The 27,975-nt window shown below is 38.3% G+C and overlaps 4 protein-coding genes across 4 annotated transcripts; 2 read left to right on the top strand and 2 right to left on the bottom strand.

Annotated features, from left to right (window-relative positions):
• Positions 1-4,977: 4,977 nt before the first annotated feature.
• On the bottom strand, positions 4,978-6,223 carry LOC106416479 (uncharacterized protein At4g06744). The gene has a single exon (XM_013857373.3). It carries the CDS (start codon positions 6,221-6,223, stop codon positions 5,048-5,050), a length of 1,176 nt encoding a protein of 391 aa, XP_013712827.1. The 3' UTR covers positions 4,978-5,047.
• LOC111199845 lies at positions 4,978-12,526 on the bottom strand. Its single transcript, XM_022690303.2, has 10 exons — positions 11,499-12,526; positions 10,275-11,407; positions 9,986-10,189; positions 9,825-9,914; positions 9,641-9,748; positions 8,815-9,562; positions 8,310-8,726; positions 7,939-8,229; positions 5,531-7,865; positions 4,978-5,400 (listed from the first exon to the last, which is right to left on the bottom strand). Exons 1-2 carry the CDS (start codon positions 11,588-11,590, stop codon positions 10,330-10,332), a joined length of 1,170 nt encoding a protein of 389 aa, XP_022546024.2. The 5' UTR covers positions 11,591-12,526; the 3' UTR covers positions 4,978-5,400; positions 5,531-7,865; positions 7,939-8,229; positions 8,310-8,726; positions 8,815-9,562; positions 9,641-9,748; positions 9,825-9,914; positions 9,986-10,189; positions 10,275-10,329.
• LOC106417266 lies at positions 6,531-7,319 on the top strand. Its single transcript, XM_013858097.2, has one exon. It carries the CDS (start codon positions 6,531-6,533, stop codon positions 7,317-7,319), a length of 789 nt encoding a protein of 262 aa, XP_013713551.2.
• Positions 12,527-12,602: 76 nt separating the features above from the next.
• LOC106417265 lies at positions 12,603-14,279 on the top strand. The gene is made up of 3 exons (XM_022689896.1): positions 12,603-12,876; positions 12,985-13,223; positions 13,317-14,279. Exons 1-3 carry the CDS (start codon positions 12,603-12,605, stop codon positions 14,277-14,279), a joined length of 1,476 nt encoding a protein of 491 aa, XP_022545617.1.
• The last annotated feature ends 13,696 nt before the right edge of the window (positions 14,280-27,975 follow it).

Below are 27,975 nucleotides of genomic sequence, written 5' to 3'. Positions count from 1 at the left end.
CACAGAAAAATTTGATTTGATGATGTGGCTTCTCCAAGAGAGAGAGGAAATTCTACTTTATGATAAGACTAGTGGTATTCCGGCGCTACGCGCCGGGTTCGTATGTTTTATTTTTACATGTATTTACAATTTATTTTATAGTTTTAGTAAAGAAAATATGTTCAAAAATATGAAAATAAAAATTTGTTGAAAGAAAATTATATTTTTCTGATCCACTTGATAATGGTTAACGGCCGTAGTGTATTAATTTGTTTTGAAATTGTTTAGTTCAAAGTATAGTAGCATAAGTGGTTATGGCAAATTGATTCAGTAAAAGTAGAGTAAAAATCGATAGTCGTTACATAGTTAATTTAATTGAAATTTAAACATAAAGTAAAACTGATGTTTTATTTAGATGTATGTAATGAATTTTTGTTTATATATTCTTCTTATTTTATTTTTGGCAAGAAACATATTCTGATAATGTAACATATTACAAAATGAGGAAAATATTTTGTTCGGAAATTAAAACAAAACTTAAAAAGCAGTATGTAAATGAAACTAAAAATTGGAACATAAGAAACCCCTTTATAAATTGTAATAATGCTGAAATATAGATGACTTTTCTTATATATAGAACAACTTATATTTGTGCGAAGCCATTGATCAATGCAACAGAAATGAAAAATATGATCACAAATAAGAGAGCATAGATAGTTCCATTGCTGACTCCAAACCGCTATTTGTGTAATTTATTTATGGGCATTTATAAGTAGCTATTTTGATTAATTTGAAAATTTACTATTGTAGTTGCTATTCATGTCGAGGCGGTTGCCCTTTTAAAAAAAGTGAGATATGATTGCATCATGAAAATCATAGAGATTATCTTATGGTGAATAGTTGTAGGATTTTCTAGTTCACTTATAATGTATTTATAGCTACTATGTTTGGTGGTATTGAGCATATTCGGAAATGTTATTTGTTTGATAATATACAAATAGTTTTGGTAGAAGACAAATAATGTATTTTTTGTTGTTAAGAACATAAAGGCTACCTTATCGATGCATTATTTGAAGCTATAAAGTTAAGAGTTCATAACAATTTATAAAGATCTATAAACATTTTATAAAAGTTAATAAATCATTTGTACAGTTTATCATTTATAGACTAATCTGAGATTAGCATAAAGTTTTGAGAAGTACCCTTCAAAGTCACTTATATGTCATAAATCCTTATAAAATGACAAAGGTGAACACATCTTTGTTTTATTCTCTCTGATTGCAGTAGCCTTAATAAATATTCCATTTGTTTCAAGTCTCCTTCTCTCTCGAAGGCTTCAGCGACCACATTGTATAGGCATTGTAGCTGACTATGGTCCATGAATTCCATCACCCCACTCATTTCCCTTTCCGCCTCAATTGACTTTCTATTGAAGAGACTCCTGTCTTCGCTTAACCTGACTCTTCCTTCGCGTTTCTGAGCTCCGCTTGAGCAGCTAAAGCTAGTGACTTTTCCTCCTCTGCTCTTTGTTAAGTTCTTGCATCTTCTTGGCTATGTATGTGCATCTCTCCTCTCTTGCTTCTTCCCTGTTTCTCTAAACTGATATAGCTTCTATATGTTGGTTTTCTAAGAGACTTCCCTCCCTCAACTTCAGTGATGAGTCGAGTATCTATTATATTAACCTGACAACAATCGAGAGCAAAATTGAGTATGGTACCGTGCGATTAAGCAAAAGAGAGGAAAAATATGGTGAGATGCGATTAAGAAAAAGAAAAAAAAATAAGTCAAAGGATACAGCGCGTGCCAATCATTGTTCTGAATCAACCACACAGCTAGAGCTTATAGCCAATCCCTACTTTTCTTAATTAAAGAGAAACAAACAATAAAAGAAGACACATATACGCCAGAACAAAAAGTGAAGATGTACTTAGAAAATTTGGTAAGAGCCAAACCCATGAGGCTCGTGAGGAAAGTCCCTGCGATTGGACCAAATTCAGAAACTATGTTTATAACACCAAGAGGAAGACCTGCCTATCATACATTTCAAGAAACATTGTTTACTTACAGCTTTTTATTTTAGTAGCAAGAATGGTAAGTAGCAGGTGAAAGGAACATTGATTACTTCAAGGAAAAGCTTTCCGTAAAAAGCAGTGAGGGGAGTTTGTTCGGCGGTTTTGAGGACAATGGTTTTACCACAAGAAAGAGAAAGACCAACTTTCCAAGCAACCATAAGAAGCGGAAAGTTCCATGAAATGATCTGTCCAGCAACACCTTTTGGTTCATGCAGTGTCTGGACATGATAGTTTCCATCAACTGGAACTGTTAATTAGTCCATGAATCTTATCCGCACATCCTACACATCAAAGCAAACTTACTAATAAAAGCAAGAAACTTTTATAATATTCTCAAGATTTTTGTGTGGTATACCAGCATAGGAGTGAAACAATCTGGCAAGCACTAGAATCTCTGCTTTTTTTGCTTGTTCATAGGTCTTCCCATTGTCCCATGAATCTCAACATTGTCCTTCACCTTTCCTGAAAACAAAACAAAGATAAGTCCATATCACATTAATTTCATAACTTTCAATACTCGAGAACAATATATAATATTACACATAAGCGGTCATCTTTTGGCCAAGGTCCACATCAATGGTCTTCCTTGCAGCTTTCACCGCCTGGTTGATATCGTCAGTGTCGCCTTCAGCTACGTCTGCAGTGACTTTCCATGTGCGTCGATCAAGAGTCAGGAACGTCTTACCTAAACTCCCTATCCAAAACCAAACTTTAGTGCTCATGGAACCTGAATCTCAAAAGTCAAAATTTTCCTTTGTTATTCCGATGTTTATGAATGAAAACTTTAACCACCAGAAGCAGAGTCTACGAAGTTCCCATGATGAGGAGCTGTGTGTAAGAAACTTGAAGCGACAGGCTTATTCTTCAGCTGCAAAGGAGGTTCCAACTATAGGAGATTCCAACTATCCATACGATCTTAACTTCATGGTAACAATTTGTTCCTGCAAACCAAAATGTTTTAATACATCATAGCCACAGATTCACACATCAAAGAATCTAACTTTCGGTCTACCTTGAATTTTTCTGCTTGATTGTTGTAACATACTCCACACTTTGTTTAAAACTAATCAAGAAGCAGAAGCTAACACCTTAACGCACTGAAAATATAAACGACCAAAGAACACACAGATTTCAAAGGAGCCAAACCTGAGCTTGCGCAGCCTCAAGTCACCGTCTTGCGAGAGCCAGGAACAGCAGAAGCAGCGCGTCTATCATCAATTTGGCAGCACGCTCTGAGGCAGCGCGTCTATCATCAATTTGGCAACAGCAGAAGCAGCGCGTCTATCATCATCCCTTTTCCTTAACAAAAACAAAAAATTTAAAAGTCATAGACCCAAATCAAACGGAACATATGGGACTGAATCTCTGTGAAATTTGGAATACCTCTATGAAATTTCCAAACCTATAATTAACCATAAATATAAAAAGCACTCAATAAAATTAAATATATTATGGTTAAGATAATAGGTGATGGCAGTTTATATTGGAAAAGGAAGGCGAGGGAAGATGAGGAGGACAATCTTTTCATCATTGAGGAGGATATCAACCCATTAGCTCCCTTCTTATTAATATAGATTAGGTGCCTCCGTGAAAACGAAAGCGTGACCACCAGCTGCGAAGAACTCGACCGGCTGAAAGCTGGTCGCCATCGTCCCTAGAACAAAATATGTTTCTGGATCGATTGAAAGCTTCCAGTGAGAGGAGTGGATCACGCAAAAACTCTGAGTTAAGAACAGATTAATGGAAAGCTGAGGCGATACGGAGATCTGAACGTCGATTTAAGTTTCTGGAAATTGTGTCAGGGAAGTAAGATAGCTAATAATACGCGGGCTTAACATAATATTGGGCTTAATAACAAATTTTAATAAAAGTCCAGTTCGAATAAGACCGGAATTACACATATATAGTTGGTTTGCTGAGGCTACACCTGTCCAAAAACGCTACCTCCTCCTTGCTGATCTGGCAGCCTGTGGTGAGAGAAAACCCCTCTTTATTACTCCTTCCGTTTTTTAATATAAGTCGTTTTAAAGCTATGCACATAGATTAAGAAAATCATTAATTTTTTATATTTTCAAAACAAAAACATCATTAATTATTTACCAAACCACAATTTAACCAATAGAAAAATAGAAGATATATTATCATTGGTCAGACAACATTAATTATTAATAAATGTTACATAGAAAACCAAAAACGACATAATTTGGAACAAAAAAGTTTCTTTAAAACGACTTATATTGAAAAACGGATTGAAAAACGGATGGAGTATTATATATAGATAGATAGGTAAGTTAAATGTTATTTCGTAGCTGCGGGTTGCCTTTTCTTAGCTGGATGCAGTCTATTGTGATTGGAAAAAGAAAATTATAAATGATTAGTTGACGAAAAATGTTAATGGGTTTGGTAGGAAGGGGTCACCTTTGGTCACCCCTCTTTATCTTTGGTACATTTAACCCATCAAATGCAATAGACGTGGAGGAAAAATGCCCATTCACATGATTTATAATTTTATATGATAGACCATGAGTAGGACCACTTACATTATTACATTACTCGCAATTATATCGTTATCGCTATCCCTACGGTGTACATTCAAACAAACTCACTATATATATATTTTTTCTTTTTTATCTCTATATAAGTCTACGTATTAATATAACACTTTTTGTACTTATAATCATCAATTTATTAATACAGGCAAACACTGTGGCATTGCTTTTAATTAACTCAACTATCAATTCGTCTTATTTAACCATAAAAACAATAGAATTTTCTTTGTATCACGAATCGTGACTACTATACGCAAATGGCATTGACACATTCATTAATGGACATGGAAATCATATACTAGTTAACAAATACAAGATTATACTTGTATTCCCAACACAACACCACTCTTGGCCTTCTCTTACCATGATTTTGTTGGTGGAAACATAATTCGATTATTTTCATTACAATGAAGAGAACAAACACGCTGATATATATGATGATGAACATCAAGGTGAGGGAGCCACCATGGGCATAAAATCACTAGCAGAGGAAGAAGATATGTGAGAATATCTACAAGGAAGAAAACTATGAAACCATGCGTGAGGACAGTAGTAATTAGGTTTGACAAAGAACTCCGCACATTCTTCAATAGATCTTTGTCCTGGGAAGAAAGGAATACAGTTATTCCTAACATCAAGAACACCTCTTTCAACCAAAATCTTACACCATGGCCCCACGTGTGTGAAATAGTTATCAGACAAGGAAAAGTTGACAAGATTCTCTCGGAGGAACATGCACACTGCATCTGGGATTGCCCCAAACAAGAGATTCCCAGCAAAGTTGAGCTGCTCCACTTTCTCTAGACACATAAGTGAAAGGGGTAAAGGACCTGTGAGCTTATTTCCACTGATATCGATAACTGATGCTCCCTTGAGTAACCCGATTTCGTAAGGGATACAACCCGTAAAGTCGTTATTCAAGAAAAGTACCTCGGTTAACGTTGTCATAGATCTTAGGATGCTTCTCGGGAGAGGACCGTTGAACTTATTGTCTGCTAAAGTTAGAAAAAGGATGTGACTATCGCCAGGTATCTCCGGGAGGCTCGCAGTAAAGGTGTTGTCATTAATGAAGAGAACGTCGAGGTTCTGACCAAAGATTTGTGGTGGGATTGAACCGGAGAAAGAGTTGAAACGGATGTCAAGAAATGACAAACCAGGCATACCAACTACCGCGGTCGGAAACTGACCGGTGAATTTATTGTTGCTGATGTCGAGTTCATAGAGATACTTGAGATTAACGATCTTGGAAGGGACAGTACCACCAAAGTTGTTTGAATTTGCATGAAACAGAGCTAAGTCTGGGAGTTGATCGATGAATCCTTCGATGGAGGGAGCAAAGAGCTGGAAGCCATTGAAATCGATGGAAGCGACAGTGATTGCGGTTTTGTTGTCCGGAGGATTGTCACAGTGAAAGCCTCTGTAACTGCAAATTTCTGAACCTATCCATGTCTGTGTTACCTTAAACGGGTCGAGGGTGATGAGTGACTTGAATCCCTGGATCACTGGGTACACTACTTCAAGCCTTTTGTCTATAAAAGTGAGTCTTTCTTCTTCCCTGCTTCTTGTATCTTGTAAAGCGAGGGCGCCAACAAGGAAAATAGCCAAAAGAAATGGATTCTTCATTTTTGCAGCAGAAGGATATGTGTTTGAAATGAAAGAGATGAGTCAAAACAAAATTTTTTAGACAATAATCTTAGTTTTTATTCTGGTATCATGATTTATAAATTTCTCCGAACAGGTTTAAAGTATCATAGTGTATTGTGTTATTTTGTAATGTAGTATGACTAGACGTGGGACCCACCAGTTAATTTGAGGAACTGAAAAATTAAAAAAAAAATTTATATATTCATTTATCCATCCATGAAAAATTTAGTGGAAAAAATGAAACCCACCTGTTAATAATTTGACAAAAGATAAGATAAAAAAGAATATGACGGCTAGGGTTTTGAGAGGCGATTTTGAGGTTTTGGGTGAGACAGGAAAGGATGCTACTATGGAGGATATTGGAGAGAAGGAAAGGCCACCGGGCGACCCTCCGGATGCTCCTGGCTCTTGGCTGAAGAAAGTTGTAGGAGGCAACGCGGGAGGAAGGCATGTCCCGGAGAAAGCTGTGGGGGAAGAGTTTGTGGAGGCGAGATTGAGATTGGAGTTTCCGAATGGTGAGGATGGAGAACCGGTGATAATGATAGGAGAGGAAGTATTAACGGCTATGAATAGTCTGTGGAAGAGATGTATGATCGTTAGGGTTTTGGGAAGGAACGTTCCGATCACGAACCTTAATAGGAAACTAAGAGAACTATGGAAGCCTAGAGGGTCGATGTTTGTCATGGATCTTCCTAGAAACTTCTTTATAGTACGCTTTGAGTTGGAAGAGGAGTATATGGCTGCATTATCAGGGGGTCCATGGAGAGCTTTTGGCAGCTACCTTATGGTGCAAGCATGGACTCCTGAATTTGACCCACTGAAAGACGAGATAGTTACGACTCCAGTTTGGGTTCGTTTATCACATATCCCAGTAAACTTCTATCACAAGACGATACTGATGGGTATAGCAAAGGGACTAGGGCGCCCGATCAAGGTAGACGGAACAACGTTGAATTTCGAAAGAGCGAGGTTTGCGACACTACAAGAAAAATGCTCATTGTTAGCGCGGGTTATATGCTATGTTAGAGTTTTGATAGCGAATTCACAACTGCTGTGTATACGGCAGCCATCATAGGTAGGCCCCCTACAATAGCGTTTTTCTTTGATGCTACGAAATGTACGTTTACGATAGCATTAATTAGCTGATGTTATTAATGAATCTACGGCACAGTTATTTTTTGTTACAAATTGATTATGGTACGTATTGTGTGCCATGGTAGCAACGTCTACAATAGCAATAGCTTATTTTGGTAATTGCTGTGGATAAGTGCTATACTAAAGTTTTTAATAGCTTAGAAATATATTATGATAGTTTACATTATATGAAATATTTAATGCTATGCTTTACAAGCATAACTGTTTTTTTTTAGCTATTGTTATTTTGTCCACGAGCTATGAATTTGCATTTTCGAAAATTTGTAATAAAAAAAGCAGAAACTTCATAACAAACTAACACAATCATAAAATAAGTTTGACATACATAAGTCATTACACATAAGTGTTACTGATGCAGTTCTAAAACACAAACCAAAGTCATAAGCAATAATATCATACATCAAGTTCATTAGCCTAGCTTAAACACTAGCTAAATCTGGACCTAAGTTCTTCATTCCCTCAGCTGCTGCAACAATGAAAACTCTGATCAGTTATGCAATTACATATGCAGGTTCAAACACACAAAACAGAATACTTACAGCAGCTTAAAATATGACCAATTTATCAATTGGCCATGCAATTGATGAACCGTGTGCATCTTTCAAACTCTCTATTTCATCTGATTTCCTCCAAACTTCGGCATCATCTACGAGCACTGCATCTACCCACACTCTAGCTGCTTTCGGACCCAAGCGCACAAAGTGGACCAGTTGAGTTGGGTCTGTTGAATGGATACGACCTTCAGCAACAACTTGTTTCCTCTCACCAATGTCCATCAATTTGCACTTCTGATTCTGTTTCATTGTCTGAGATCCATGCTTAAGCTGACACTTTACAATAGACATGCACACAATTCAAAACACAGATATTAATATGAGCAGATGATTGAACATATAAGTTAAAAATTTACCTGATCAGTTGCAGGAGACTCGTCAGTATGAATTGATGTTGTTGCTCCTGATTTTGCACCTTTTCTACCACTTGTATCAGTAGGCGACTTATAACCAACCGATGTAACTTTCATACCCGTAGGAGATTGTCCTCTTGTTGCTTCTGGTGGATTGTCAAAGACAACTTTGCTAGCAGGCCATGACATAAAAGAATGTAAGCAGTCCTCCAGGTAGGAATGATCCATCGTAGGCCTCCATAAATATGTTCCATGCTCATGTACAACATCCAAGAATACTTTAACTGCTTTAGGTCCTAGAGGAAGTCCATTAACCAATGCTTTTGGTTCTTTTGTCTGCCAACGCCCTTCACCAACAACTACACTATCATCAGACAAATCCAGAAGTTTGCATTTGTTGAGAGAATTTGCTCTTGAGCCCTATCAAACACATTCAGAAAAAAGAAGTTATCATAGGCGAAATCATGACCTTATTAACTATGTAACTGCAAGAATGAAAAAAATTTACCAGTGGTGCAATGTCTTCATGTTCAAGCCCCAGACCTAGTTCCACGCATTTTTTCTTCGGCCATGCAATAATATGACCAACAGCTTCCTTAATTGTGCACATGTTAGTCGCAGGTCTCCAGAGGAATGCTTCAGGTTCAGTAGCTTCATCAACCAAGACTTTAACATCATTAGGACCTAATCGACTGTCATTCACTATGGCTTCAGGGTCAGAAGAAATGATACGACCCTCAGCAACGTTTCCATCTTCATCAGCCCAGTCAATGAGAAGACACTTCTTTTGTGGTATCTTGTTCACACTCTGTTAAATGTTCAGTTGTTAAAGTATAAGAGTAGTGTAAAGTAGAAAAAAAATGCCATTGATCTCATATAAATTGCTTACTCTTGCAGCCGAGTTTTCCCCCACTTCATTGTCATCTCTCTGTAACATAAACCCAACACAAAGCTTATTATTATGTGATAAGCACTTATCTTTATGTATTCTTGGAGATGTAACTAACCTGGTTTTTTACTTTCGCAAGTTCAGACTGTAGTTCATTAACCTTTTGCATAAGATGAATTTGTGTCTGTTGCATTTCAGAAATTGACTTCTGGTTGACATTGAAGCAAGCTAATTTCGTCTTACTAATATTCCTCCCCATTGCTCTCATACGACCAGGATTATCAGGTCCTAAGACCTGGATGAGCGTATCTTCATCCAGATTTTTTCCACTCTGACTACCACCCTTAACAATCTCAGCTGCCTTTTGCTGTATACCACATTACAATTAACAGAAAAAGTTATAAGATTGTTTTAATAGGAGGAACAGATTATGTTATAAACTTACAATCTTCTCGGCAGCATTTGTGTTGATGGGAGTTCCATCTTTTCTTGTACGTGACCTCACCCAGACTTTAAGTCTCGACACTTCAGATTTGTCTTCAGAACTATTTTTCTGTTGCAAAATTATATGTCAACAGCCTTGTCTACAGATAAAAAAATGAAACCAAAATCTAAGATAATATGCTTACCATCTCTTCTGCTAGTCTAACCATTCCCTTTCTACTACAAGTGTGAGGAATCTGTTTGCTTCTCCTCTCTTTGTAGCTATCACTCAGAACCTATCATTTCGTAATAACGATCTTATTAATCTAGTTAGTAATAACGATCTTATTCATTTAAGAATTTATACCTTGAATTCTTGGCTTGTTTTTAGCTTCACAAATTTGCGCCACTCAATTGGATGAACATTCTTAGGTCTGAGATTCATCCTTTGTTGGTTATTTTCAGCTTCATTGATTTGGGTAACAAGACGTGACTTGGATGATCTCCACAAGGCTCCCATCTGCTTAAGAACTGCAACCCTTTGGTGGTCCTCATCAAGTTCAAACCTTGCCTGCACACGTAGTTAGCCAACCAATAATCAATAACTTGATGTCTGTTCAGAAATATATATGCTGTTATCGTTTAGAAATTGTTACCTGGACTGATTTCCAAAGCACTGTCTTCACTTCTTCAGTAATTTTTTTCCAATTTTCAACTGTAACAGGCACGTGCTCCCTTACCTGGCATGTTCTCCTTCTTCATGCACAGGTCTGGAGGTAAGTTGTAGTTAACTAGCAGAACAGGCCAGCAACTGTACATCGAGTTCTTCATGTTGAATGGATTGAATCCATCTGTTGAAAGTCCCAGCCTCAGGTTCCTTGCTTCATCTGCAAACGTAGGGTATTTGGCATTCATATGATCCCATGTCACAGAATCAACAGGATGACGCAGCTTTCCATCACTGCTTTTGTTGGTAAAGTGCCACCTCAAATCCTTGGCCATTTCTTCAGACCGGAACATTCTCTTAAGTCTTGGTATTACAGGGAAGTAACGGAGAACTTTCTGTGGGACGCCTTTCTTCGTCTCACCCGTGTGAACATTAGTCTTCCACCTTGAAGCCTTGCATTTAGGACACTTATCGAGCTTCTTGAACCTCTTTCTGAATAGGCAGCAGTCGTTGCCACAAGCATTGATCTTCTCGTAGCCCATGTCAAATGATTTCAAGAACTTCTTCACGTCATAGAGTGATGTGTGCAAGACATTTTCTTCAGGTAACATGTCTGGCAAGGTCTCTAGCAAATCATTGAAGCTCTTGTCAGACCATCCATTCTGAGTCTTCAATCTGAACAACGAAACAATTGCAGATAACTTGCTATGGCTTGAACAGCTCGGATACAATGGTGTTTCAGCGTCAGCTAGCTTTGCCAAGAACTCATCTTCTTTCTTGTCCTCTCCCTCTGCCATATCAGATAGATTCCCCATACCAGCTAACTCTTCATCAAAACACTCAGCAGCTCTGAACAACCCATAGATCTCATCGTTCCACTCACTTCCTTTGCTTTCATCAGCAACCTCTGTGTTCAACTCTCCATGTAGATACCAATCAGCCCGCATCTTATAACCCTCCTCCATACCCCTAGTAACAAGATGATCAAGTACCACACTTGCTGAATGTCGAACTATGTTACGGCAGTCAATACACGGACATACAATAACATCAACCCCTCCCATTGCTGAAGCCACATCCCGGACAAACTTTGAAGCCCCTCTCTCATATCCAGGATCAACTCTGCCATTAACAATCAAAAGAAAAACAAAATTAAACAAGTTAAGTCAGTAATCACCAAATGAAACATGAGATACACGCTTAAGCTCATTACCTGTTTAGATGTACCCAAGCTTTGTCCATAATGCTGTGTTCGAACCTAAGTTGAAACCTTTTGTAACAAAACGAACTTATAACATAACACATAAGAGTCAGAGGATGTAATGATATAGCAAAAATATTCAGAGCATGAAACGATACCAACCAAATAAAAAGATAACTGGAATAAAACAGGAAATCAAAGCAACCAACATATCAAAGCAACCAAGAAATTAAAGCAAAAAAATAAAACTTCGATTTCAGCTTAACACTGACAGAGATATCGAAATTGTGACTTCCTATACCTAAGAGATGTAGAACAGGAGTTGAATCGGAGCTGGGAGAAGCAGCGATGAAGGAGAGTGATGGAGAATCGAGGAGGAGATGGAGAATCGAGGAGGAGATGGAGAATCAGAGATGGAGAATCAAGGCGGAGATGGAGAATCGAGGCGGAGATGGAGAACCGGAGATGGAGAATCGAGACAGAGATGGAAATAGAGAGAGAACGAGAGAGAAGGAGATGGAGAATCCAGATTGATTTCTCTTAGAGTTTTGTCGAGAAAGGGGGAAAATGAGAGAGAAGAGAGGGAACCCCGATTAGAGAGAGGGAAAACAGAAAATATTAGCTAATTTTTACTAAGTGTTTCGTGGAAAAGCTAATTTTAGCTTCCCGCTTAGCAAAACTCTATCATAGCATTAATATAATGCTAACCTATACTAAAAAAAAAATTCACTCATCAACGACAGCAGTTCAGTGAAACGTGCTATAACAATGTGCTATGAATAGCAACTTTTTTTGTAGTGCGAGAATCTGTGTGGAAGTGAACCTCAACAAACCACTAAAGGGGTCAGTGATGATAAATGGTGAGAGGTATTACGTTTCTTACGAAGGAATGTCAACCATATGTTCGATATGTGGGTTGTATGGACACCTCGCCCATGCATGTCCCAAGAATGTTACGAATAGGGTACCTACTCCGACACCTACTCTGACACCTGGACGTGTGATTATGAATCATGAGAGTACTGAGATAACAAGAATGGATGCAGAATTTACCCCAGTGAGCCTGAGCAACTAAGGCATATAGAGGGTCCCGCGCAAAGTAAGGATGGAAGAGGTATGGTCGGAAGTAAAGCAAGGGAGATAGGCAATGGTGGTGGTACAGTGGAGGAAGTGCTAGTATCAAATAGGTTTGGAAGTTTGGAGGAAGAGGGAGACAAGGAGGAACTTGGGGATGATGTGGGAAGAGTGGATAAGAATAAAGAGAACGAAAATACTATGAATTTAAACTCGGAAGTCTTGAGTAGAGTGCATGGGAAGGCTATAATGTTTGGTGCAACTAAGGAGGCCAAGTCATTTGCTGGAACGGAGAAACAAGGGAATCAACCGATAAGTTGATTGGGCCCTAAGGAAAAGAGAGCGAGTAATCTGAAAAGTCTAAAGCTCCAGAAGCCCAAAGCAAAACATGTTGGGCCTACACGGGGACTTGTTTATGGCCCAGCTAGAGGAGAGATTGAATTGTCGGTGAACGGAAAGAGATTGCGAATCGAAAGGGAAAGTGTTGGCCGACCCGGCGGTGCTTTCGCTGGAGATGGGGAGTTCGATGAGAATGAGAAACACTTGGATCAAGCTTCTGAGCGAAGGAACAATCAGGCACAATTGGCACTACCGGAGATTCCACATCTTGACGAAGTGGAAGCTTGTAGAGGTCGGTTGGGAGAAGAACTGAAGGGTATGGAGGCATAACAATTTGCCCCGGTGATTTTAAGTTTGGATTATAAATTTTTGATGAAGTGCATTCTTTGGAATTGCCGGGGGGCAAATAAATTTCAGTTTCGTAGATCGATAAGATACTTGGTGAAGAAATTTAGTACAAACATTCTTGCCGTTTTTGAAACTCATGCTGGTGGAGCGGCTGCAGGCCGAATCTGTCAAGGACTGGGCTTTGAAAACTCGTTTAGAGTTGATGCGTGTGGGAAAAGCGGAGGCTTATGGTTGCTATGGCGATCGGAAATAGGAGAACTTGAGGTGGTCAAGTCTTCTGATCAGTTTATTTATGCTCGAGTGGGGAACGAAACAGAGGCGATTAACTTGATCGTTGTGTATGCTGCACCTACACCGATCCATCGGAGAGGTTTATGGGCGGAGTTGGGGGAGGTGATTCATAATGCGGTTGGTCCGGTATTTATTGGTGGGGATTTCAACACGATTGTGAGATTGGATGAAAGAAGTGGTGGGAATGGGAGATTATCTGAAGATTCTTTAGCTTTTGGTGATTGGATCAATGATTTGTCACTCATTGATATGGGATTTAGTGGGAACCAGTTCACATGGAAGCGAGGGAAGACAGAAAGCACATTTGTCGCTAAGAGGTTGGACAGAATACTATGTTGTCCTCAGGCTAGACTCAAATGGCAGGAGGCAAGAGTCTCACATCTACCATTCTTGGCCTCGGATCATGCCCCATTGTACTTACAAATTACACCAGAGACTCAAGGCAATGCGTGTAGACGTCCATTTCGATTTGAGGCGGCTTGGCTGAAACATAGTGAATTTCAAGATATGTTAACGGCTTCGTGGGATCGAGAGATTGGGACTAGAGAACCTTTGGAGCGACTGGGAGTAAAACTTCGAAAGTGGAACAAAGAAGTTTTTGGGAGTGTTCAGAAAAGAAAGGAGATGTTAGTTGTCGAAATAAAAGAAATCCAGACGAGAATTGAGCAGAGTCAAACTGATGAGCTGTTGGTGAAAGAAGGTGAACTCCTTAAGGAGTTTGAGATAGTTCTTGAACAATAAGAACTTATATGGTTCCAAAAATCGCGGGAGAAGTGGATCGTTTATGGAGATAGAAATACAAAGTTTTTTCATACGTCAACAATTATTAGAAGGAGGCGGAACAGAGTGGATATGTTGCAAAAGGATGATAATCGTTGGGTTTCAGATACTCAGGAGCTGGAGGAGTTAGCGGTTAGTTACTTCAAGAAGTTATATTCGTTAGAAGGGGTTGATACTGAATCGCAGGGCCTGTCGGCAAGAGGTTTTGTAAATCTTTCTAGTCATGACCAGACTAGCTTAAATAGACAGTTTTCTGCAGAAGAGGCGGAGAAGGCGGTTAGAGCCATGGGTAGTTTTAAGGCGCCTGGACCTGATGGTTTTCAGCCGGTCTTTTATCAAAAGTGTTGGGAGACAGTAGGTGCTTCAGTGGTCAGGTTTGCTTGCCTCTTTTTTGAAACTGGTAAATTACCTGAAGGTTCTAATGATGCTCTGGTCGTCTTGATTCCAAAAGTGTTGAAACCGGAGAACATCACACAGTTCCGACCGATTAGTCTATGCAACGTGTTGTTCAAAATAATCACGAAGGCTATGGTAGGAAGACTGAAAGAGATCATGAAGAAACTGATTGGTCCTGCTCAAGCGAGTTTCATTCCAGGCAGATTGAGTGCATATAATATTGTGGTGGTTCAGGAGGCTGTTCACTCGATGAGAAAGAAGCAGGGCAAGAAATGTTGGATGCTCCTAAAATTGGACTTGGAGAAAGCTTATGACAGGGTTCGCTGGGACTTCTTGGAAGACACATTAAGGGCAGCTGGTTTCATCTACATGGAGAAGTGTGGCGATGGGGATAAGGGAAGTGATTGTGCCTGGACATAGTTGGGTGATTGATAATGGGAGAGATATTAAATTTTGGACGGATAAGTGGCTTTCAGATTATTCACTTGATAGAGTTGTGATTGCGGAGCTGCCAGAAGTATACGGGAATATAACAGCTCGAGAAATGTGGCTGGAAGGCGGGGGTTGGAACCTCACGAGAATTGCTCTATTTATAACATAGGAGACACGGCTGGAGCTTGCAGCAGTGGTGGTCGATGTGGTCACTAGGGCAAAGGATTGTCTATCTTGGGGACAAACACCTAGTGGGCAATTTACAGTAAAATATGTGTATAAGTTACTCACACGAGATGAATATCCAGGGCCAAACATGGAGAGCTTCTTTCGAAAGATGTGGAGTGTGGCAGTCCCTGAGAGAGTTAAGGTGTTTCTTTGGTTAGTTGGGAATCAGGCGATTATGACGAACGCAGAGAGACATAGAAGGCATCTAAGTGGGACCGATTTGTGCCAGGTCTGTAGAGGAGGTATTGAAACGATCCTACATGTACTTAGGGACTGTCCAGCGATGACAGGAATATGGAACAGATTCGTCCCAGCTAGGAAGAGACAAGCATTCTTCTCGATGTCTTTGTTCGAATGGCTCTACAAAAAATTATGTGATAATGATACCGGGAGTGGGAATCCTTGGGCCACGCTGTTTGCTTTAGCGGCTTGGTGGGGGTGAAAGTGGAGATGCGGTAATGTGTTTGGAGAGAATCGGCTTTGGAGAGATCGTGTGAAGTTTCTACGAGACTTGGCCAAAGAAGTGAGGTTAGCAAAGGAGGTGGAACGGGGGAGTATTCATAGTGGCAGCAGAGTTGAAATAATGGTAGGATGGATGCCTCCTCGAGAAGGATGGATGAAGCTTAACACTGACGGAGCATCGCATGGAAATCCGGGGCTGGCCTCTGCAGGAGGTGTAATACGGAATGTTGATGGTGAGTGGTATGGTGGATACGCTCTGAATATAGGGCGATGCTCTGCTCCTTTGGCGGAACTATGGGGAGTCTACTATGGTTTGGTGATTGCTTGGGAGAAAGGTATAAGCAGATTGGAGTTGGAAGTGGACTCTAAAATGGTGGTGGAGTTTCTGACGACAGGGATTGGGAATACTCATCCACTGTCTTTCCTGGTACGACTGTGCCATGGCTTCTTGACAAGGGACTGGCTGGTCCGAATAGTTCATGTGTACAGGGAAGCAAACCACTTAGCTGATGGTTTGGCTAACCTGGCTTTTTCATTACCGTTTGGTTTTCATAGGTTTGACATTGCACCTTTAGAGGTTGTTACGTTATTGCGTGAGGATGTTGATGGACCTCTACGGCCACAACAGACTCGTTTGTAGTTTGATTCTTGTTCTTTAATAAATATTGGGAGGCTTTCTCCCAATTTCTTACAAAAAAAAAAAATAATTTGACAAAAGATTTAACATAACTCGAATAATATAAAAACAAAAAATTTACCTTAATTAGTTTTCTTCAGCATGATTACCCATTATAGTCTAATTATTTTTTTTGTCACAAAAATAAGTTAATGTTGTAGAAAACAGTTGAAGATTATATACTTTTAGTGTTACAAAAAGGTTATATTTTGAGAAAAAGACCAAAATAGCACTAAATCAAGTTTTTGTTCCCAAACTAGCATTCAAGACCAAAAGTCACAAAAATAACACTCAAGGGGTGGGGTTTAGGGTTTAGAATTTAGGGTTTAGGGTTTAGAGTTTAGGTTTTAGGGTTTAGAGTTGAGAAGTGAGGTTTTGGGGATAAGATTTCAAATTTTGAAAAATAAAAAAATTTAAATTTTGGTCATTTTAGTTTTTGAGTGCTATTTTGGAGATTTACCCTTATATTTTCTTCTTTTTTTTTTAATATTTTAATTAGCTTTTTGTTATTATTAATATTGTTGTAATGTATATACTTATATTTATTTTCACTTAATATGAAATATATAGAGTTTTATATGATTTTTTTTACACTTTTGTTTTGATGAAATATCAAATTTATATTGATAAAACTAAAGAATGAGCATCTAAATGATTATGTGTATATGGTGTGGTTTATCTGTTGGACCTAATTATTTAGCCCATTGGCTTAATAATAAATGGTCAAATTGTGAAAATGAAATGGGCCTATGGGTTTGTAACAAAAAGCCTTGTTGGCTTAAGTTAAATGAATGAAGGAGTGGAGCAAAGTCCCACATCGCCTAGCAAGAAAGAATTGGAGTAATATATATAAGACTTCATGACATGAGAGGTTAAATGGCTCAGAGGAAGAGAGAGCCTCCCACGCGCGCGCCGCCGCCGCCGTCCGGCCGGCTCGGCGTGGGCTTGGGCTTGGGCTTGGGCTTGGGCTTGGGCTTGGGTGGAGGGCCCTTGGCCCGATAAGAAGTATTCTTTTTGGACCAAGTTAAGCTCAACGCTTTGCCATTTTATTTCTAAAAACAGCATGACATTTGTGTATAAACGACATGTAGTTCGTTTAAAAACAACACGAAGTTTATCTGTTCGAAATGGATCAGAACGAGTCAACAAGAGAGAAACTTGCGGAGAAAGCTGCTCAACGTTCCACTCCGAGATCTTTGCGAGATTTTCGGAAAAAACGTTCGCAACAATTTCGAAAAACCGCTCCTAGTCTTCTCTTTAAATACGGACTATCCTCTTCTCATTTTCTTCAACTTTTTCACATCGAAACCAGCATCAAAATTCCCTTAGCGTAAGTCATAAAAACGAGAGTGTTTCGTAGAGTTTATAGTTTGATAGGGCGATCACGAGTGAGGCGTGATTCGTCTGCCATGGTTGTATCCTGGGACTCTATATTCGTACAGTCCCGTCTCACTAACGGAGCGAATATTTTGAGTTAAGGAAAGAGATCATATCTCGCCTCCATGTCTCGCTGCGAATACGATTTCTTATCGTTCTCGTATTTGTTTTCTATATTCGTCTATTTCCTTAACTTCGCTTTTATTATATCGTTTACATCAGTCCGGTTTACCGGCTTTTACAATCTTAACTCAAAATTGCTTTATGTCTAAAGCTCGAATCGGGTTGAAGAACGATTTATAAAACGGGTTTTGGAACCGTGTTTGCGATTTGCTTCCTAGCACTTCCGCGAAACGGTTATTCTTATTTCATAACGATGTTTGCGATTTGCTATACGCTTATCCGCGAAACGTTTTCTGCGTTATTCTAAAAACGTGTTTGCGATTTGCTTTATAGTACTTCCGCGAAACGTTTATGTTTTATTTCATTACGATTTGCGGATTGCTTTTTAGCATTTTTTGCAAAACGGTTTTGATAAGATCGCTTTCTTAAGCGAGTTTGTGAAACATTCTAAGTCTATAAAAATGATTTCTGCGAACGCTTTTAAGCGAGTTTGCAAAACGTTTTTCCAAGACTTATATCGATATGATTTGGTTCAAACACCAAAAATGAACATCGATTTTAGACAATTATTTTATTTAAAATAATATGTTAAATGTTGAATGGAGTACTAATCCGTTTTTCATGTTTTCTCTACAGGAAAATGACAAACGAGAACGACACCCCCACTCCCATGGACACCTCGGATGTCATTCAGACTCCACTCAACGCTGCAGCAACTGGCGTGACAACCGCTGGAAACATCACAGCGTCAACCACTGCAGCAACAACGAGCACTTTCCTCCCTGCGGGGAATGCTGCGGATGAAACCACCCGCCGTACCCTATTCGGTGTTGGTCTTTATCAGACAGGTTCAATTTCAGCAACTGCAAGTGGTCCGGTGGCAGTTCAAACTCCTCCGACTGTCCCTAGTGTGTTCACTCAAGGACTGATGCCAAACCAATTTGATGGCAAAGGCTTCAAAACATGGCAGAAGAAGATGTTGTTCTTCCTGGCAACGATGAAGCTGGAGAAGTTCCTCCAGGAGGACAAGCCCCTTATGCCTTACGGGATTGATGATGTTCACAGCCTCGCAACTGTTGACATATGGGTGCATTCCGACTTCATCTGCAAAGGCTACATTTTGGGTCGCCTCATTGACCCATTGTACCGTGTCTACTGTGAGATCCCCACGGCGAAAGAGCTATGGAGATCACTAGACAAGAAGTACAGAGGTGAGGACGCTGGCTGCCAGAAGTATGTGGTCTCAAAATTCCACGACTTCAAAATGGTGGATTCAAAACCCATCATGGATCAGGTGGAAGCGCTTCAGCTCATATGCCATGAAATCGCTGCTGAAGGAATGTCCATCTGCGAGACATTCACAACTCTCAGCTTCATTGAAAAGCTTCCTCCAAGCTATGCGGATTTCAAGAACTACTTGAAGCACAAGAAGAAGAAGATGGGGCTCGAGGAGCTCATCACGAGGCTTCAGATGGAATCCAGAAACCGAACTGCTGCAAAGGTCGGTACAAAGGAGCACAGTGTCAACATGGCTGAGCACAAAGGCAAAGGAAAGGCACACGCCTATTCTCCTGCCAAGCCTTCCAAAACTGCTGCAGCCTTGAAGGCTTCTGAAAAAACTTCAAGAACAAAGGTATTGAGATCAATGCGAATGTGGAGAAGTTCAAGGGGAAATGTCACTACTGCCACAAAGTGGGGCACAAGACAGTTGAATGTCGCAAAAAGATCAAGGATGAGAAGGCTCAGGCAAATCTCACTGAGGAGGATCTCGTTGCTGTGGTGACTGAAGCCAACATGGTTGAAAGCAACAACCCCAAGGAATGGTGGTATGACACTGGTGCAACCACCCACATTTGCACCGATAGGGCGATGTTCAGCACCTATCAGAAAAGCAAGACTGAGGAGAAGCTCAAGATGGGAAACACTGCAGTCTCCAAGATTGAAGGACGCGGCAATGTGATTTTGAAGATGACATCTGGACGTGAGGTCACTCTGACAAATGTGAAGCATGTGCCTGACATGAGGAAGAACCTAGTCTCGGGAACCTTGCTCAGCAAGAATGGATTCGCCACAAGTTTTGAGGCGGATAAGCTCGTGATTAGGAAGAATGGGATGTATTTGGGAAGGGGGTATGTTAACGGTGGACTTGTCAAGTTGAATGTAATGACAGTCACTCCAAAAGTTGTAGCTCCAAAAGTTTCAATGAATAAGAATGAACCAGTTGCTTATTTGGTTGAGTCTTTTAATATATGGCATGAAAGATTAGGCCATGTAAACTACAAATCTATACAAAGATTAATGAATTTAAATCTAATTCCTAAATGCAAAACAAGTAAACAAAAATGTGAAGTATGCGTACAAGCTAAGCTCACAAAAACGCCATCACCTCGTGTTGAAAGAACTAATAAACCTCTAGATTTAATTCACACCGACTTATGTGATTTAAAATACTTACAAACTAGAGGTGGTAAAAAGTACTTTGTGACCTTCATAGATGACTGCACAAAATATTGTTATGTTTATTTATTACATAGCAAAGATGAAACCTTAGAAAAATTTAAAGAATTTAATCTCGAGGTCGAAAATCAGCTTAAAACAACTATTAAAGTAGTTAGAAGCGACAGAGGAGGCGAGTATGATGGTCCGTTCAATGCTTTCTGTAAAGAACATGGAATAATCCATCAAACTACAGCTCCTTACTCACCAGAATCTAATGGAGTTGCTGAACGAAAAAATCGAACTCTAAAAGAGATGATAAATGCTATGTTGGAGGAATCTGGGTTACCCCAGAACATGTGGGGGGAAGCGTTGCTTACCACTAATTATATCCTCAACAAAATTCCACACAAAATAACTGGCAAAACTCCATATGAATTATGGAAAGGTAATTTACCTTCGTATAAATACCTCAAAGTGTGGGGGTGCCTGGCAAAAGTTGCGGTACCACCACCAAAGAAGGTCACTATTGGACCTAAAACAGTGGATTGCATCTTCATCGGATATGCACATAACAGTAATGCTTATCGATTTCTGGTACATAAATCTGAAATATCAGATATTCATGAAAATACAGTCATGGAATCAAGAAATGCATCTTTCTTCGAAAATATTTTTCCATATAGGGAAAAACAAGGTTCAAAACGAACTCGAGAAGAAAGAGACAATGACAAGAACTCAGAAACTGAGACAAACGTCGAGATTTCTATAAATGATATTTCAAAAATTGAAGAAAAAGATGAACCTCGAAGAAGCAAAAGAGCTCGAAAGGAAAAATCTTTTGGAGAAGATTTCCTAATGACATTCTTAGTAGAAAATGCTCCAAAAACTTTGGCAGAAGCCATGGCTTCACCAGAAGCTCCATTTTGGAACGAAGCTGTCAGGAGTGAATTAGATTCGATTATGCAAAATTATACGTATTACATAACGGATTTACAACCTGGCTGCAAAGCATTAGGGAATAAATGGATAATGACACGCAAACCTGGTGGAAAATACAAGTCTATAGTTCAAGGATTCCGACAAAAAGAAGGCCTTGACTATTTTGATACATATTCTCCAGTGACGAGAATAACATCAATAAGACTGATGATAGCAATCGCAGCCTTAAGAGACTTAGAAATTCATCAAATGGATGTCAAAACTGCTTTTCTAAATGGTGATTTAGAAGAGGAAATTTACATGAAACAACCTGAAGGTTTTGTCATTCCCGGACAGGAAGACAAAGTATGTCGACTTGTAAAGTCACTTTATGGGCTTAAACAAGCTCCTAAACAATGGCATGAAAAATTTGACAATACAATGATGTCAAATGGTTTCAAAATAAATGAATGTGACACATGCATATACTACAAAACTACCAAAAATGCGTATGTTTTACTATGCCTATATGTAGATGATATGCTCATTATTGGAAGCAATAAAGACATTATCAATCAAACAAAGAACATGCTCAAAGGGACATTTGAGATGAAAGACTTGGGATTAGTAGATGTAATTCTCGGGGTTAAAGTCAAAAAAATTCAAACGGAATTATCTTAACCCAATCTCATTATGCTCAAACAATATTAGAGAGATTTAAAAATTACTCTAATAGTACGGCAAAAACTCCGTTAGATCCCCAAATGTACTTGACAAAGAATTCAGGTGAAGCGGTTTCACAAAACGAGTATGCACGTGTAATTGGAAGTCTCATGTACTTGACAAATTGTACTAGACCAGATCTGGCGCATGCAGTAAACGTACTTAGTCGATATACAAGTAATCCAGGTCATACACACTGGAAAGCTATAACGAGGGTACTCAATTACTTGCGCTACACCAAAGATTTTGGGCTTCACTATGGTAAAAAACCAGCAGTTTTAGAAGGATACAGTGATGCTAACTGGATATCAGACTCTAAAACTCAAAATCCACAAGTGGATATGTATTTACACTAGGAGGAGCAGCAATATCATGGAAATCTACCAAACAAACAGTGTTAGCCAGATCAACCATGGAATCTGAGTTCATAGCCTTAGACAAAGCAGCAGAAGAAGCTGAATGGCTTAGAAATTTTTTGAAAGATATCCCTATGTGGGAGAAACCTGTGCCAGCTATACGCATAAATTGTGATAGTCAATCAGCAATAGCTCGGGCTCAGAATAATCTCTACAATGGTAAATCTCGTCACATCAGAAGACGACATAAAACCATTAGACAACTTATCTCAACTGGTGTAATCACAATAGATTACATCAAATCGGCTGACAACCTAGCGGATCCATTTACTAAAGGTTTGCCACGAGATGCTGTTGCTAAATCATCAAAAGGAATGGGTTTAAAGCCTATAACGAATGAGGATGCTTGACTGCAACCCTACCTATCATGACTGGAGATCCCAAGACGTAGGTTCAAAGGGAAAACAAAATCAAACATAATCTAACCAAAGCACTTGAGACAAAGTAGTCTCTTCCCAGCTCCTAAGATGATAAAAGTGCTAACGAATATGTGAAGGATAAGCATAAGCTTTTAATGATTCCATAGCTTCTCAGCGGAGTATTACTCAATACTTTTCATGGTCAATCACCTAATGAGTGTGAAATGGGGCCGTTTCTAGGAGAATGAATGCAAGGCTATATTCTCTAAGTTCACTCATGAAAACCAGAAATAGTTCAAGGCCACAATGAACACAATAGAGAACTAAGTTCTACGAGAAAATGAAGCTGCGTTATGCCTGTTGTCTCGGTCTACATAAAACACCGGTTGGTTCAAGACATCATGTTCACCTTCTGGTAAAGCAAACCCGACATATATTAACTATGAGTGGTTCAAGGCTTAAAAATGCCACCAACTCAAACACAGTGAATTTTTCGCAAACACTCTCGATAAGTCTGTCTAGTCTAGTCAGGATTAGAATAAGTATAGTTTTTAGAGTCTATCGAGTCTGCATTTAGTCTACATATGTTTAGAGTCATTTCTATTCATGTGGGGGATTGTTGGACCTAATTATTTAGCCCATTGGCTTAATAATAAATGGTCAAATTGTGAAAATGAAATGGGCCTACGGGTTTGTAACAAAAAGCCTTGTTGGCTTAAGTTAAATGATTGAAGGAGTGGAGCAAAGTCCCACATCGCCTAGCAAGAAAGAATTGGAGTAATATATATAAGACTTCATGACATGAGAGGTTAAATGGCTCAGAGGAAGAGAGAGCCTCCCACGCGCGCGTCGCCGCCGCCGTCCGTCCAGCTCGGCTCGGCTCGGCATGGGCGTGGGCTTGGGCTTGGGCGTGGGCTTGGGCGTGGGCTTGGGCTTGGGCTTGGGCGTGGGCTTGGGCGTGGGCTTGGGCTTGGGCTTGGGCTTGGGCTTGGGCTTGGGCTTGGGCTTGGGCTTGGGTGGAGGGCCTTTGGCCCGATAAGAAGTATTCTTTTTGGACCAAGTTAAGCTCAACGCTTTGCCATTTTATTTCTAAAAACAGCATGACATTTGTGTATAAACGACATGTAGTTCGTTTAAAAACAACACGAAGTTTATCTGTTCGAAATGGATCAGAACGAGTCAACAAGAGAGAAACTTGCGGAGAAAGCTGCTCAACGTTCCACTCCGAGATCTTTGCGAGATTTTCGGAAAAAACGTTCGCAACAATTTCGAAAAACCGCTCCTAGTCTTCTCTTTAAATACGGACTCTCCTCTTCTCATTTTCTTCAACTTTTTCACATCGAAACCAGCATCAAAATTCCCTTAGCGTAAGTCATAAAAACGAGAGTGTTTCGTAGAGTTTATAGTTCGATAGGGCGATCACGAGTGAGGCGTGATTCGTCTGCCATGGTTGTATCCTGGGACTCTATATTCGTACAGTCCCGTCTCACTAACGGAGCGAATATTTTGAGTTAAGGAAAGAGATCATATCTCGCCTCTATGTCTCGCTGCGAATACGATTTCTTATCGTTCTCGTATTCGTTTTCTATATTCGTCTATTTCCTTAACTTCGCTTTTATTATATCGTTTACATCAGTCCGGTTTACCGGCTTTTACATTATCTATGTAAAACTATAATGTTAGAAGAGATAAACTCAACTTACACGCTAGTCTGCTGCGTCAAATTACTATACGCTGCAGTATAGGAAGAATGAGATATTTTAATTTTTCTTTGAAATTTTAAATTATAACTTAGGGATTTAATATGAAATTTTCTGTTGGATTGATCTAAAATTTATTTATATTTTTACAAGTAAACTATTTTTAAATTTTCTTTTTATTTTGTTGATTTACCATAAAATATGATTTTGTGGTTTAGAAGGAAAATTTGATTTTGGTAAAAAAATATGATTTTTGATTTTTGGCAAAAAAAAAAATGAGATGTGGAATATGAGGATATCCGGTTATAAAATTTTGCAGAAAATAAAAATTGGGCAAGTTTGGCAAAAAAATATAGTTTTATGGTTTTAGTTAAAAATATGATTCTACGGATTTATTTTGGCATATGAATACAATGTTACGGATTTGACTGAAAAATTAAATATTACAGTTTTCGTAGAAAATGTTATTTTCAATTTTGACACAAAAATAAAAAGAAAATCAGTTTTAGAGAAGAAAATGTGGTTTTTTTCAAGTTTGGTGAAAAAATCTATTCTTGTCTATTCTTAGGGTTTTAGCGGAAAATGTGAGTTTCTATTATCGACCAAAAACATTATTTTCTCAGATCTGAATTTTTTTTAAAAAATTATGAAATTATATTTAAAGAGTATAATTTTTAGGGGAATTTGTCAAAGTGTTTCTGATGTGTTATTCATTGACTCGTGATCGACATATATACAACGTTAAGATATAGAGTTGAGTCCTACATATTAGGAGATAACATTTAGAGAAATTTGTCAAAACTAACCCACAACTTGAATTTAACCTCAAACCTATACCCAAATTTGAATCAAATGCAAAACTTACCTAAAAAGCCTTGTGAAATTACAGCCCAGTCCTTTGCGACCAAACAAAAAAACAGAAATTATTTTTACGAATATAGCTCATGTAAGTCGTCTGAGTCGTCTGAGATGTTAGAAGTCGTCTGGACAACTTCAAAGTAAGTTTTCTGGTGTAACTGATCTTAAAAATAATTTTAAAAAAAATATTTTGATAAGCGAAAAATTAAAATCATGTAATTATAAGCAATTTTAAGTGATATAAATTAAAATATAACAAAATTGAATTGTTTTCAACATAGATGAGTGTAAGTAGTGAATCATGGTATTCTTTGGTCTAGGGTTTGGCAACATATATTGTAGTATTGTATGTATTCTTAGGGTTGGATTCTGCAAAGCTTGAATATTTTTTTTGATAAATTAAATTTTTACCTATACATGTTTATTTTTGTGTATAGTAAACACTTTTGAAGTTTAATTTGATTTTATGAAGTGTTTAGTTAGTTAATTAAGTTTAAGGGTTATGTTTAGGGTCTAGACAGAAGTCGTCTGGTGAAGAAATTACTTTAAAAAATTTTAAAAAGTTATTTTTCCGCTTAAACAATTTAAACCAGACGACGTACTTGTAAGTCGTCTGGGAAGTCTTCTATTTTAGTTTCCCGCTATTCTAATTTCCCACTAAAAATATTAAAGTCTTCTGGACGACTTTCGTCTGAATCAAAAATATTTAACCTAATTAGATTTTCTTGTCTCCCTATATAAAGAAAAATTTACACATTATATCTCCTCCTCTCAAATGGCTGTAACAAAAATGTAATGGTCATCATTAAAACTCTCCAACCTCTCTCTAATCTCTTTGACTTGAAAACACCAATTTTATATGAATTTTTCAGTCTTGTTTCATGTCTTTCTTACTAATATATCTTTTTTTTTGCAGATTTTTAATCAGATGTTATCCATCTTTCACTCATTTAAAGGTAGATCTATTAATTTTATATATGTATTTTTGTGTGTTCTATAAAGGTAGATTTATCTAATCTTCTACTCATTTTCTCTGTTTTTAACCAATTTGAACGTTTTTTTATATGAAGGTTTTTCAAATCTGGATTTGATATGCAAGTTTTTCAGATCTGGAAGACTTCTGGGACGACTTACCTGTTAGTCATGTAAAATATAATGCACTAGACGACTTTCAGGAAGTATTCCAGACGACTTCCAGAAAGTATTCCAGACGACTTCCAGGAAGTCTTCCAGACGACTTCCAGGAAGTCTTCCAGACGACTTCCAGGTAAGTCGTCCAGAAGACTTCAAATAGAGTCCAAGCTTGTCTTTGTAGATGAATGATCTATAATAGTTTTGTTTGTGGTTTGTTTTGTGATTTGCATGTCTACTCTTTTAGTTGTAAATTTTTGTAAAATCAGTAATAATGTTTCCCAAGATGTAATACATGTGCTAACAATGTGTTTACACATTTACAAATCAATGAAATAATAGACTTCAGTAGCATTTTTCTTATCTTTGGATCTCTCATATGAAATAATAGACTTCAGTAGCCTAAAGCCTTGTGAAAATACACCCAACCCCTTGTGACCAAACAAAAAAACACAAAACTCTTTTTTAAGAATATAGTTTGGTAAGTCGTCTGAGTCTTCTAAGATACTGGAAGTCATCTTAGTCTTCTGAGGTACCGCTAAAAATATTTTAGTTTTCCGCTAAAAATATTGAAGTTTTCTGGACGACTTACAAGTAAGACTTACTTGCAAGTCTTCAGAATCGAAAATATTTAACCTAATTAAATTTTTTGTCTCCCTATATATAGAAAAAATTTACACATTCTCTTTTTTTCCTCTCAAATGGCTGCAACAAAAATATAATGCTTCTCATTCTAAAACTCTTCAACCTCTCTCTAATCTCTTTAAACATATAAACATCAAACTTTATATCAATTTATTATTTTTGTCTCATGTCTTTTTCACTTATTTTTCTTGTTTTTGCCGGTTTTTCATCACATGGTTCTCATCTTCCACTTATTTAAAGGTAGATCTATTAATTTTAGATATGTATTTTTTGTGTTCTATAAAGGTAGATCTATCTAATTTTCCACTCATTTTTCTGTTTTTAACTCATTTGAACGTTTTTGGATATGCAGGTTTTCAGATCTGGATTTGGATATGCAGGTTTTTCAGATCTGGAAGACTTCTGGGCTACAAGACTTCCAGACGACTTCCAGGAAGTCTTCCAGACGACTTCCAGGAAGTCTTCCAGACGACTTCCAGGAAGTCTTCTCACGGAGTCTTCTCCCGTGTCTCTCTTTCATAACAGATATGAGCGTTCTGGTAAGTTTTTATGTCTGATTTTTCTTCATTTGGTAACCTCATGTTGCATAAAGTTCATACCTTTTTCCCAAACTAAAACTCTTCAAACCCACTATAATCTCTTTGATTTGAAAACACTAAACTTTATATGGATTTTTCATTTTTGTCTCATGTCTTTCTCACTAATATATCTTTTTGTTGCAGGATTTTAATCAGATGGTTCTCATCTTCCATTTTGATATGTACTTTGTGTGTT

Source organism: Brassica napus, chromosome A9 (assembly GCF_020379485.1).
Source record: "Brassica napus cultivar Da-Ae chromosome A9, Da-Ae, whole genome shotgun sequence".
NCBI classification, from domain to species: Eukaryota; Viridiplantae; Streptophyta; class Magnoliopsida; order Brassicales; family Brassicaceae; genus Brassica; species Brassica napus.
The sequence above is the reverse complement of the archived record's forward strand: the minus strand, read 5'-3'. Positions and strand labels throughout refer to the sequence as shown.

Excerpts from the sequence above, each read along its gene's own strand:
- LOC111199845 (XM_022690303.2), bottom strand. The coding sequence starts at position 11,590 with ATGTGTTATGTTATAAGTTCGTTTTGTTACAAAAGGTTTCAACTTAGG. Across the intron at positions 11,408-11,498 it reads GCTTGGGTACATCTAAACAG|AGTTGATCCTGGATATGAGA; the intron begins GTAATGAGCTTA and ends TGTTAATGGCAG.
- LOC106416479 (XM_013857373.3), bottom strand. The coding sequence starts at position 6,223 with ATGAAGAATCCATTTCTTTTGGCTATTTTCCTTGTTGGCGCCCTCGCT.
- LOC106417265 (XM_022689896.1), top strand. The coding sequence starts at position 12,603 with ATGGTCGGAAGTAAAGCAAGGGAGATAGGCAATGGTGGTGGTACAGTG. Across the intron at positions 12,877-12,984 it reads ACAAGGGAATCAACCGATAA|CTAGAGGAGAGATTGAATTG; the intron begins GTTGATTGGGCC and ends TTTATGGCCCAG. Across the intron at positions 13,224-13,316 it reads AAGAACTGAAGGGTATGGAG|TTTCGTAGATCGATAAGATA; the intron begins GCATAACAATTT and ends AATAAATTTCAG.
- LOC106417266 (XM_013858097.2), top strand. The coding sequence starts at position 6,531 with ATGACGGCTAGGGTTTTGAGAGGCGATTTTGAGGTTTTGGGTGAGACA.